Source organism: Formica exsecta, unplaced genomic scaffold, assembly GCF_003651465.1.
Source record: "Formica exsecta isolate Colony F162 unplaced genomic scaffold, ASM365146v1 scaffold48, whole genome shotgun sequence".
NCBI lineage: Eukaryota > Metazoa > Arthropoda > Insecta > Hymenoptera > Formicidae > Formica > Formica exsecta.
In genome coordinates, this window is record NW_021852035.1 from 825,453 (window position 1) to 838,904 (window position 13,452).

At 36.9% G+C, this 13,452-nt stretch overlaps 3 protein-coding genes across 3 annotated transcripts in view; 2 read left to right on the forward strand and 1 right to left on the reverse strand.

Moving 5' to 3' along the window:
- Positions 1–695, reverse strand: part of LOC115241357 (protein kish-A) — a 1,073-nt gene extending 378 nt beyond the window's left edge. The window contains exons 1-2 of the mRNA XM_029817071.1: positions 490–695; positions 65–180 (exon numbers count right to left, since the gene is read on the reverse strand). Of these exons, the coding sequence (XP_029672931.1) occupies positions 65–180; positions 490–492 (119 nt within the window). The 5' untranslated portion in view covers positions 493–695. The remainder of the gene's footprint in view (positions 1–64; positions 181–489) is intronic.
- LOC115241358 (polycomb protein Sfmbt-like) overlaps positions 1–7,770 on the forward strand; it is a 54,586-nt gene extending 46,816 nt beyond the window's left edge. Inside the window, 11 exon segments of the mRNA XM_029817073.1 lie at positions 2,431–2,537; positions 2,539–2,579; positions 3,182–3,438; positions 3,548–3,782; positions 4,266–4,465; positions 4,525–4,719; positions 4,942–5,206; positions 5,339–6,075; positions 6,158–6,416; positions 6,500–6,849; positions 6,961–7,770. Of these exon segments, the coding sequence (XP_029672933.1) occupies positions 2,431–2,537; positions 2,539–2,579; positions 3,182–3,438; positions 3,548–3,782; positions 4,266–4,465; positions 4,525–4,719; positions 4,942–5,206; positions 5,339–6,075; positions 6,158–6,416; positions 6,500–6,849; positions 6,961–7,290 (2,976 nt within the window). The 3' untranslated portion in view covers positions 7,291–7,770.
- Positions 7,771–11,299: 3,529 nt separating this feature from the next.
- Positions 11,300–13,452, forward strand: part of LOC115241373 (helix-loop-helix protein 11) — a 148,455-nt gene continuing 146,302 nt past the window's right edge. Inside the window, exon 1 of the mRNA XM_029817105.1 lies at positions 11,300–12,805. Within this exon, the coding sequence (XP_029672965.1) occupies positions 12,723–12,805 (83 nt within the window). The 5' untranslated portion in view covers positions 11,300–12,722. The remainder of the gene's footprint in view (positions 12,806–13,452) is intronic.

Consider the following 13,452-nt stretch of genomic DNA (forward strand, 5'->3'; position numbering starts at 1 on the left):
ATATATATATATATATATATATATATATATATATACACATCTGCTTAATATAAGTTGTACATACCCAACCTTTCCCAGACGCTTGTCGAACAAATTGGGCATCAGTGATCTGATGTAGGTACAAGTACATATCAGTAGTAGTACTACAGTCAGCAGGCTCTGAAAATTAAATATGGCAGACTGCCAAACAAGACTATATTAGTATGTTTTCAAAAATGTTCATCTCATTTATAAATTCATTGCATACATTAAGTGTTGCAATAGCATTACTATTATTTATATTAACAGCAGCAAAATATTAATCATTATTTTTCACACGAATAAAATATTTTTTATCTAGTAATAATAACGTTTCACACACAACATATTTAGGAATTCTGCTTCAAGTTTGTTGATATTATACATCTATTAGCTAACTTCTCGTATATAGGTTATACACAATCCATTAATTTAAAATATCAATCATAACCTCGAAATGTTTATAATTACCATAATGTGGGATCACACAAATTGTTTGATTCGAAAAACCGTAGTAAATTTGAAAAATTGCTGATATATTATTACAAATTCTCTCATGTAAACGAAACTACGTATTTCATTTTCGCCAGCGTAGAGAAATAATAAGCATGGAGTATGGATCAGTGTTGTTGTTCGGGCCGGGTTTTCTCGTGCATGCGTGGTAGATGGCAACCGAAGCAGCGGTGTATATAAGAGGAGTAGTGCTTGGGCGCGAAAGTCTTGGCGGGCCCGGCAAGAAGGACAGGCTAGGTTAAGGTGAGTAGATAAGTATATTTATAAATAATGCATGCGCAAAGAAAAGGAGCAATTAAACGACCGAAAGTTAGAGACTTTCAAAATGCATGGCTGCATGAGGATAATTTTAAGATAATGTTTTTATATTTGATAAATTTTATTTATGTTCATTTTTATAAATAAATATTTTTATTTTTTGTATTTTTGTATGAATACTGGTGAGGTTTTTGGCAGTTTTCCTTACCCGTGCAACAAATGTTGGTATTCTATGAGATTCTGCCAAAAATAAAATATTTTATTTTTGTTTGCATAAAAATGTGTTTTTAATTAATTATTTTATTACCCTCTTTCCTTTTTCAGCTTAGAATTTATTTATAATATATATATATATATTTATTTATTTAAATATTTAATATTTTTCTCATACATTTTTAACAATTATTAGATATTTTTGCACGGGTGATTAATGGTACTCTTTTTTATTCAACTAAGCACTGTACTGGTACCGCGTTTGCCACGCATGCGCGAAAAATCCCGGCCCGAACAACAACACTGGTATGGATGGGCCATGATCATGATGTAAGAACATCATGTCAGAGATGAGGGGAGAGCCATGAAGGAAGAGTAAAGGCCCGTCTACAATGGCAGTAACAAGGCTGTAGGAGTAGGAGAGTATACTTTTAAGAGCAAATGGGAATTGCCCATTTCGTTACTCCCCGTCGGTAAAGGTGCGAACCCATGGAGCAGCATAGCGTAACGCGGAACGAGAGCGGAACCAATCACGAGCGTTCCGCAGTTTTTGCAACATGGATTCCAAGTCCTTACCTTAGAACATATATAAATGGAAGGGGAATGCCTTTGTTTCCCGATAGAAAAACATGTCGGAAGGAAGTGAGAAAGAAAATCATAGTTGCCTCTCTCTTGTGAGTAAGGCCGGATTCACACCTTGGCAGAAAAGCAGAAAGCAGAAAAGCAGAAGCCAATCAGAACTCGTGCTAGAAAAGCAGAAGCCAATCAGAACTCGCGCTGAAAATAAGCAATACATTCTGCTTTTTTAGCGCGAGTTCTGATTGGCGTCTGCTTTTCTGCCAAGGTGTGAATCCGGCCTAACTGCTCAAAAGTGTGCATGCACGGCTTATTGGTTTGGCCCAATGAAAAATAAGGTTACATTAGTCACAATGTGTGTGTACACAAAAGTATGTATACTACAGACACGATGCTTGTATATGTAGTTACTCACAAGAGAGAGGCAACTACGATTTTCTTTCTCACTTTCTTCCGACACTTTTCAGCCTGCTATTCCCCTTCCATTTATATATGTTCTAAGATTTTGGCTGTTTTCCGAAATGCGCTGAAAGTACTGACAGTACCGTTTTCGCGTTCCGAAAATGTAGGCGAGAGAGAATGCAAGGGGCACGAAACAGAGTATGTCCATTTCTACGTGCATCTTTACCCCCACTCCTTAAATAAAGGCAAACGCGTCTATGGCTTACACCATGGTCCGGCTAACTTTAGGAGCTCAGAATCTCTGGTTTTATTCCGGCGATTGCCAGCCCTGCTAGAGAAGACGAAAATAGTGGGGGCGAAGCGAACGGCCTACCGCCGAATGTTTTGCCCTATTGTCTATTGTTCAGGGATGTCGCGAAAAATGATGGATTTCTATTGAATTCGAGTTAGGTAAAGCGAGATCCGAGCGGTAGAGATGTGTTTTATGCTTATCGAGATGGGACAAGTTCTTTGCGACGAGCGCAGATTGCGGTAATACTGGTTAAAAACATCGAGAAACCACGGACGACTCTTTGTCATGGACATGCAAGCTTCTAATGGTACGCACTTGTTTTCGTATGCGGCATAATTCAAACGCGACCGGTCGATCATTTCTCTTCGACGATGCGACAGTTCGCGGATTGATCTTCGCATTTATTTGTTTGCTAAGCAATCACGAGACTATTAGACGCACGAGAAGAATGTGACGATGATAGGAAGGTTAAATAAAAGTATGTGCTCTCTCCAAGGTTTCCTAGCGTCGCTTTTCGCTAATCTAAACGCTAATGGAAAATTTACACAAAAAAGCGCGGTAATACCGCGAAACTCATAATCTCGATAATAGTTTTACGATTATGCATTTCACGGTAGATATGCTAAGTGGAAATTATAATCTATAGTTAGTTAAGATTCATCAAAATCAAGATCAGCATCCAAATATAGATCGAGTAATCTTTAATTGATAATATCGTTTGTGTCTCAATAGTTTTACATGGAATATGTTACTCAGATGGAATTCTTTATTTTTGAATATAATATTGTCGTATTTTTTTCTATGAACAGAATTCACACAAAATATTTTTATATTCTTAATAATTAGAGTAGAAGTAGTAACAATTGGCAAATCATGTGAATGTAGGAATGGATATGTGTATGACTACAGTGTATACTTCCATCCCTGGATTGCCTGAACAATTAGGGATGGTATGGATGGGAGATATGATGGTGGGAGAGCCCACTCATGAACTCATGCTGGATCCTCGTCAAGCTGAAAGCCCTTTCTTCTCTCATGGTTCACATCCGTATGAAGATCTCAGAAATCACATTGCTCCCATGGTACGCTATATACCGCAACAATTCCCAAATGAGTGTTCAGAACCTGATGAGGCAATGGAAGCTGTAGACTCTCATGAGATACAAGTGAGTTTTGTGTTCTTGCTCAACAAAAAATAATCCATGATAAACTACAATAAATTTATGTACATATATATATTTTTATTTTAATATTACAATTTCCTTGCTGTTAAAGGAATATGATTCACAACCTGAAAGGCCAGAAATGAATGAATATTTAACATTAGAAGATTACATTGGTGATGAAGAACGTGAACAAATTGTGAGCAATGCAGCGACTCAAACAACTCAAGACAATCGCAATCGAAAAATAAAGCCTATAAAGCATCCTGGACTTGTTTTAAAAACACCAATTGCTTATCAACCTCATACCGATTTAAATTTTATTCCTATTCGTAAAGATGGTATAGGTAAGCATAATCATTGCAAAGATAAGGCATATCTTTAAATTTATACATGGAATGTACACTGCTGGACAAAATGATGAAGGATTATAAAAATTGGAATACAAGTTTATTAGCTTAAATATATTAAATAGCACTTCATATAACGAATAGAGGTATAAACTTTATTGTTACAATAAATTATATTAATAATATATTGAATGAATGTTTAACTTGAAAAGAAATAATAGAGTTTGAGATAAACAATGGAATGTTATAAGACATATTTTCTGAAAAGTATAGAGAAACATTTTAATCGAAAATAAGATTACTAAAAAAAAAAAAATCCAAGTTTTGAATTTTGTGCAAGATAACTGTTTGACCATGCAATATTTTCTTATCATAATAAAATTCATTAAGTCAAATAATTGGAATTTTTGTGTCATAAATATTGTTTATTTAATCATATTTACCAGTCTATTCTTATTTGGATTTATATGTATTTTACAGCTGTTTGCGAAAAATGTGGTGCTATTGGAGTGAAACATGCCTTTTATACGAAAGAGCGTAGATTTTGCAGTAGAGCATGTGCACGTTCTTCAGAACATACAGCACCTACTGCTGATTCGACATATAGTCCATCTCATTCAGTGGATCAACCAGTATCTGGAAACCCAGTATCTCTTAATGAAACAAAAGTATCAACGGATGTAAGTTAATATTGAATTCATTTGAAAATAGAAAAAAAACTAATGTTTCGATTTTCCAGGTGATTATAAAGGAAGAAATAGATATCAAAGAATCTACGGAATCAGAAAAAGAAAAAGTTAAGTTAGAGCCGGTAATGCCCGAGGATTTACCAGTTAGAAAAAAGAGAACAGCGGAAATGGCGGGTTCTTATGATTGGACGCCGCAACTTGTTGAACCTGGATTTTGTGCTGCACCAGTCTCTTGTTTTAAACATGTTAGTTTTTCTGAAGAGCTTTTTTTATTTTACACACACACATATATAGTTTTAGAATAGAGAAATATACATTACAAAGGTATACATACAGTAGCAACAACTTATTTAAATGTGCGACAAAATGTTCTCATATATTTGCTATATATAATCCAAGCATTTATACAATCCTATTGTTACATCTTTATACAATCCTATTATTACATCATAAATTCTTCTTTTTAGGCTCCTATATCTGAAATATGGGATAATATCACTGTGGGTATGAAAGTAGAGGTAGAAAATACCGACTGTGACGAAGTATGCGAGGCTTTCCCAGATTCGTTTTGGGTTGCAACTGTATTACGTATATGTGGATATAGAGCTTTGTTAAGGTATGAGGGTTTCGGACACAATGCAGATAAAGATTTTTGGGTGTCGCTTTGTTCTAACGACATACATCCCGTTGGTTGGTGTGCCACAATTGGAAAACCTCTTATTCCACCTAACAGTACGTAATCGAAATTATTTCTAACAAAATGACATTGGGCGGGCTAGAAGAAATACATTGAGAAAAACGATTATTAATCTTAAAAAAAGTTTGTGTAAGAAAAAGATTTGATGTATCAAATTATTTTTGCAGCGATTGCAAACAAGTACAAAGATTGGAAGGATTTTTTAATGAGACGATTAACCGGTGCAAGAACATTGCCGACAAATTTTTACAATAAGGTGAACGATAGCATGAAATCTCGCTTTCGATGTGGGCTTCATTTGGAAGTGGTAGATAAAAACAGAATCTCACAAGTAAAAGTTGCGACAATACAAAAAATTGTTGGTAAACGTTTGCATGTGAGATATTACGATTCTTCCCCGGAGGATAATGGTTTTTGGTGTCACGAAGATTCACCTCTCATACATCCCGTCGGTTGGGCTAAGAGAGTGGGACAGACGCTGGATGCATATCCCGAATATTTAGATCGAGTTTCTAAATTAAAATTATCCGAAGACGACGCAACGGAGAATCTTTTTCATGTGCCAAAGAATCATCATATACATCTTGGATACACGTTTAGAGAAGGAATGAAAATAGAGGCCATCGATCCGCTCAACCTTTCGGCTATCTGCGCGGCGACAGTTATGCGAGTTTTAAAAGAGGATTATATTATGATTCGCATCGACACTTATGATGAAGACGCGAGCGGTGCCGATTGGTTTTGTTATCATTCGTGTTCGCCTTGCATTTTTCCAATCGGCTTCTGTTCCCAACACGGTTTACCGTTGACGCCACCAAAAGGCTATGATCCTACTACATTTACATGGGATGCATATCTAATGGAGACTAATACTGTACCCGCTCCTATGCAATTGTTTAATTGGGTAATTTTTCTATACATTTCTTAACATAGTTTGCAATTTTTGTTTATATCTTGCAATTGCGAATATTTTCTATATATCTTAGGATATTCCTCAACATGGATTTATCGAAGGAATGAGACTTGAAGCTGCTGACTTAATGGATCCTAGATTAGTTTGTGTTGCTACTATTACTAGAGTGATTGGCAGATTACTACGAGTACATTTTGATGGTTGGGAAGATGAATATGATCAATGGTTAGATTGTCAAAGTCCGGACATTTATCCCGTTGGATGGTGCGATCTTGTCGACCACAAGTTAGAAGCGCCGCGAAGTGTACTCACTAAAAACACTAGTCCTACTGGTAAATATCACATATATTTATGCACATATTGTTTAGGGTAGATTAAGTATGTATATCATATTTATGAAAATATATTTTCATAGTAAAATCACCAAGAGGCCTTAAACGTAAAGCTAAGAGAAAATTGAAGAAGAGTAGCAAGATGTTTTGCTCCAAAAATATACTACCTCGTCAGAGCGAACGTATTAGTATGGCTCGCGAACGTGGGCGAGAATTGGAGCCTGCTCAAGGAACCAAAATTGAAAGGGAGCGTGACTTAGAGAGTCTACCGGAACAGAGAAGCAGAGAGCCGGAAACAGCGGAAGAACCGGCTGGCCCCGATCAAACCTTACCCAGTCCTACCACTGGTCAAGGTCAAGCATTGAGTGACACGCAAAGCGAAGTACAGAGCCCTCCACCACCTAAAGAAAGAACTGCTACGTCATACATCAATGTAAGTAATATAATATTTGTATATAAATTTATTTCTTTCAAGTATAAATATACCATGTTAATTAAAATTATTATAAATGGAACTAAATTCTAATTTATTTGATTCTTATAGGTTACTTCAGCAAGTAGTAAATATATACCGAGACTAGCAGATGGTATACAAAAAAGTTCGGAATCTGGTGATCTAGTGCCATCTGAATGGAATGTCTTTGATGTTGCACAATTTCTTCGTGTTAATGATTGTGCAACATATTGCGATAATTTCAGTAAACGTAAAATAGATGGAAAGACATTGCTGACTCTCACTAAGGACCAAATAATAGACCTAACAGGTTTCAAAGTTGGACCTTCTTTAAAGATATATGATTTAATTCAGCAATTAAAAATCAAAGTGAATCCAGCTCAGGAAAGGTTGAAATTAGGATTGAAGAAATTATTATAACAAAACTAGTATATAGTTAGCGCTATAATTAAGTTCCATCATTATGCAAATTAGACATGGATTTACAGGTAAGGCATGTGAAATAACGATAATTAAAATTATCTCTATCTCAGTATGATTACATGTTATTTGTTACATACTTTACTAATGTACTGAAGGAATGTTTATATATAGATTCTTCATAGTCTAAAACAAAAGCGTAAAATTTAGATGCCGTATGATCTATTATGATTTAAAAGAGAATATTCCATTCTGAAAAAGAGTTGCGATTTTATTTTTATCCTTAAATTCATAAACAAATTATACTCGATTAGTTATTTATTAATTTTCAAAATGAAAAAAAAATATATAAATCTGCATTGAGATCATTTAAGCATTAAATACAATAAAAATATTTAGTATTAAATGTACAATGTGTGAATACAAGCAGAATATAAAGTAATCTATTTTTAATAGATGTAACAACAAAAATTGTTGTTCCATTATTAAAATTATTTATTGTTAAAATTACTTAATAAGATTTTTGATAACATAGATTTTTATAATGTAATCACTTTACTGCAAATTTTCTATAAATTAACAAATGCAGTACATATTTGTTTATTATTATTATTTTAATTCATAAGATAATGAAATATAAAAATAAAATAGACCAAGCAAGAAAAATAATAATTATATAGAATTATATAATAAATATTTAAGGCATGTATCAACTTTTTAATATAATGTATTATACAGGGTGTCCGATAATAACCGTATCACCTCTCGTATGCAGGCAAAGGTGAAATCGAGGAGAAAAATGAGAGGTGATACGGTTGCCATCGGACACCCTGTATATATATATATACACAAGAACGCAAGTAAATAAACTATAAATTTTTCATAAAAACTGCATTTTGGAATGGATTATTCTTTTTAAGAAAGATAGCCTCAAATTTTTTTATAATGCCCATATATTATTGTAGAAGAGAATTAAAATTAACTTTTTTTACAATAATATCATACATTTTATATATATATATATATATATATAAATAAATATATATTTATACCTGATACATATGTAAGGAAAACTTGATGTACGTATATTGCACTTATACATATTCATAAATATGTGACATATTTTCTGTAATATGTTTTTTTACTGAAATTTTTCTTCCAACCACAGCGTTATTTGTAAATCCATGCTATCATATTGCACTGCATTAACGACATGGATGCATCAGCCACAAACTGATATGTAAAATATAAAATTTTCCTTGGATAAATAATAAATAATAACATTTCTTGGATGAATAAAAATAAAAATTCAGACATCTCACATTTTATGTACGCTAACAGAATAAATTAACACAGATATATTAAAAGTAGCTACGCAAAGTACAAAGAGAATATTTTTTTTTTTATTGATTTAATACCAATTAATGTTAAACTTGTTGAACAATAATACAATTTTTGCAGAAGAATATAATTCTTTTTATTTTAATTGATCTCTACAAATTCATTCTATATGTATGTGACGTATAATACATATACTTAAAGTTAAGTATAACTAAAAGAAAATTGAAAAATTATATAAGCATATATGTAGATCTTGTATATATTATATGTAGCATGATGTTAGTTTTAGCTCTATCTCTTTGTGGTGCAAACCATGACACACGATACCATGCTGCACTACATAAGTGGCTGATGCATACGTACAATGTACATTATATCCATATACTGCTTAATCACCTCTATAATGAATCAAGCAATCAGGTAACGTTACAGAATATCGCTTTGATTTTTAAATACTATTTTAGTACTATAAAATATAAACGTGATTACACCCGCCAATTATTTATTCAATAATTTGGGATCTCTAGAAACTAGACTCTTACGTATCTTTTATCTATAATGTTTTCTGAAAAGATTATATATATATTTGTGGTAAAGGAGCATCTCGTATATGACTGGTCAAGCAACACTGTATCATTCTCGTGCACAAATTATTACAGAATTCTAATAACATGTTATTCATGCAAAGTGAAACCTGTATATTCTCAACCATATTTGTGCGTTAAATCTTGTCTGAAAAATATTAATTTTTGTTCACAAATGAATTTTTTGCTACGAGCTGTAAAATCAAATAGTAACGTGTAACATTAACATATAGTACGAAACATGGAGCGGTCTGCTCATTATTTGGTCTGCTATACATATACCTTTAAAGAATTAAGGATTATAATTAAACTTTAATCTTAATTTATTTAAAGTTTTTTTATATTGATTATTTTGACAAAACTGGATAGACACTTATTGCTTACTCGTTAAATTTGTTTTCATTCTAAGTAAAACATAGAATTTGATTGGATAAAAGAATTATTTGATATTCAGTTCTATTTCTGTGATTGTATAAAAAGCGTTAATTTTTATCGAATAAGAATCACACAGTCATAAGTACAAAAAAGCAATACTATCTATGTTTCAAAGCACATAATGTATAATTTTATGTTTAAATTATAATTTACTCAAAAAATCTGCAACAAATATCTCATTATTTTGTGTTGTATCTTAAATGTTTTTTAGTAATTTCAAACATTGCATATTTAAATGAAATAATAGAAAACTATTACGAAAACACATATGACCTTTCAATAATGTAGAATTTTTTATGGTGGTCATTGTCAATGCTAGATCAAACAAAAAGATACGCTTAGAGAAAAATAAATACTTATTATTAGTTATATGTCTTATCCCTCTATGCCATATTGTGATTTACATATCAGTTTCTGGATTTGTATTCATTGTCAAGGGCATTCCACATTTTCGCATGTGTTTATGAAGAAAGATGTAGGCTATAGAGGGTTAAGAAAATAAAATGAATATTTGCCAGGAATTTTGTAACAATTATTGTGAAACTTTTTATTATTAGACAAAAATTAGAAAAGGCATAAGGAGCAATACACACATTTTTTATTATTAAATTATTATCAGATTATTCATAGTATGGTAGTTATCTTTAGGTCATAAATTTGCAATTCATATATAACTTAATTCGTCGCAAATTTCAATAAAAAGATCACATTTTGTTTCTTTTTAGAGTAATAATATAATATATATATATGTGATAAAAAAAAGAAAACATTTTTACAAATTTTAATTGAGTGAAAGATAAATTTTTCAATCGTTTTTTCTTTTTATTAATCTCCATATATACATATCATCTTAATAAAAAATAAAATTTGAATATTGCATATATATATATATAGGATTATCTCTAAATTATATTAATGAGATTTAATTTCTGCAAAAGAAATTTTATATACATAGAATTTTACGAAATTAATACGTCATCATTTCTACAAATATCTTTCGCCGGTAATGCAGATTTATATCGTTTGGGCGATGAATTTCGTTATCGACGAAATATTATTAATTATAATCTCTCCACAGGATGTCGCGCCGATTCGCAAGTATTAATGTAATGGAACGCACACAACTAAAAAAAATCTGATTCATTGATTTGTTCGGAACACCATGTTGTATTCGATACACAGCGTCCTTGATATAATGCCATATAAGAAAGGAGATCGTATTATTAGATAGAAGTATAGTAGTCCGCATGCTGAAACGCGCGATAAAGCGTAGATATAAATAATGCACAGACGCGTCGCGATGACCGGTGGTCTCGATGATCATCGTCTACTTTCATGTTGCGTCCGGCGCCTCGTAAACGCGGCGTGACTCCGTCGAGCGAGCGACGAACGACGCAGCGTAGGAACATTCATTGTGTGTGAGTCTGCTAACCATATAGTCGTATAGCCGTACAGATGGTCGGTTCGTATATACATATACGTTTACGCTCGACGACGCCGGTTCGGTGAGGGAGAGGGGGGGGGGGAAGAAAGAGTGGGGATGCGAGTAGACTCGCGTATTCTATGGGCGGGGCTTTAGCCAGCTGGCAGATGTTTCCCGCGCGGCCGCGTCATTCCTCTAGCGTAAACCTACGCGACGCGCAAATAGTCCCACGTTGTGGCGCCGGATATTTCCCGCAATAGGCGATCGCCCGGCACGGACGCGTTCACGGTTAGATTTACGCGAATCGGTAGTGCGAGATTACAAGGGTACCGATCGCCGAGAGAGACGGAATGGCGAGACGATCGTGAGGATGAGCTGAGACGTAGGGGCGGGAAGGAAGGAGAGGATTGAAGTGAGTCGCCGCTCTCAGGGCAGAGTGAAGTGCGCGATTCCCCCTCGACTCGAGCGCGAGGCCGCCTCGATTGTACGCGGGCGCGCCCGGCGAGGAACACGTCTTTCAAGTGTTCTTATCTCGCAGTGAATTTCATCGCGTACGCGTCGTCGCATCGCACGCGCTTCGGGGGCGCAGGCAGATATTCGTCGCGCGTTTCACACACGACGCGTACGTACGCCGGTAACGTATGTGAGTTACGTGTCGTCCCGGATTTGTCGTGCCTGGCATCTTCGTCGATGCGTCAAAAGTGATCGGAAAAACCTACTCGCGCGCGCGATGATGATTCAACCGGCGTACGAAAACAGAACGATCTCGTTCTGCATCCCAGCATCTTAACCAGATCGGTTGACAATCCCGAGGAGATTATCTCGTGAAAATAAGAATAAGTGCGAGAGACTCGATATTTTCTAACGAGACTGTACTAACGTGAACGCGGTTGAATATTTCGCGTGTGCAATTTTTCGTACGAGTGTAACTTCGCGCGAGTGTTTCCGGCGATCTTTCTCGCCTGTGACATTATTTATCCGGAAAAGGGCGCGTATACATCGACGGCGAGTGAAAAGTGAAGGAAAAGTACGGCGCCTCGGAAGAGAAGGGAGCACCTAAGCTTGGACTACGTTGCGACGTTCCTGACGCCGGGCGGCGGAGTGATCCACGGCTCGTCGTGGGGGCCCTCAGCTGTTTCCCGCCAAAGATCGCCATTACAAAACGCGTTCGGGCGTTGTGTGTGCGCGCCGCGCGGAGCGTGTGGCTGTCCCGTGGACGAATCTTTTGTGCGCGTTGCCGGCATCTGCTGACGAAAAGAAGGGGCTGTCGCGATACACGGCGTGTACCGGAAGTGGCGAGTAACGCGTTTATACATATATTACACCGCGAACGGAGACGTATTTGATAAAACGCGCGTTGTGTTTGTCCCCCTCCCCCGTTCCGGTGGAGTGCGCGGTCGGTCGGTCGGTCGGTCGGTCGGTCGGGCGGGCGAGCGAACGAGCGAACGACGAACGAACGAACGACAAACGAACGAACGAACAGCCGGGCGAGAAAGAAAGGAGCAAATAAGTGCGCGAGAAAAAGTGAGAGCGATAACGAAAAGATATCGAGAGCAGCGTGACTCGTCGTCTCTTCGCAGCCGCTACGACGGCTGTCGCGAACGTGAAATTCGCTCGGCGGGACTCTCAGTGCTTCGGACCGACGAGATATGTCAGTGTTTGGTGGTGACGATCGGATTTTGCTCGAGGAAATCGTCGAGTCGACTGAACAGCCGGAGGTTGAATTGTGCGGGTGAGTCCTTTCATCAAATTTCCTTTACGAAAAAGATTGATGTGTACATACGCGCGATAGTGATAGAAACCACATACCTAAGTACATCGTATACTCGTATACTCTGTGCTCGTGTTTGATATGACTCGGTTATATGAACGTTATATAGTACGCGCTCGTCGTACAATCGAAGCGAGACAGAGCGAAACGAAGCGAGCAAGAGGGACGAGGTTTATATTGGCTCTCTCTCGAGAGTGTCGTGCCGCTTATCGGCCTCAACCTGTTCGCGAGAAGCGTAAACGTAGCTGCCGCCGTGGCATCATCGGGCGTCGTCGTCGTCGTCGTCGTCGTCGTCGTGTCGTCATCGGATCGCGCCAGAGAGCGAGCCACAGCTGTTGAAGCCGGCCGGCCGGCCGGCCGGCGCCTGATATCCGTCGCTGGCGGCCTGGCCGATGTGTGCGTGTGAGATCGTGACGTCGCGTCGCCTCCGCCGCGGCTCCCCGAAAGTCGTTTTCCGCTGGAAATGCAGGGACGCGTAGCGCCGCGCCGGCACTCTCGCGGATCTTCTCCGCGCTCCCGACTCTCTACGCGTTCACGCCCAACAAGCATGGCGCGCGCGCTTGCTCCCGCTCGGCGCGGACGCCTCTTTTCTCTCGCGCGCGTGTGAC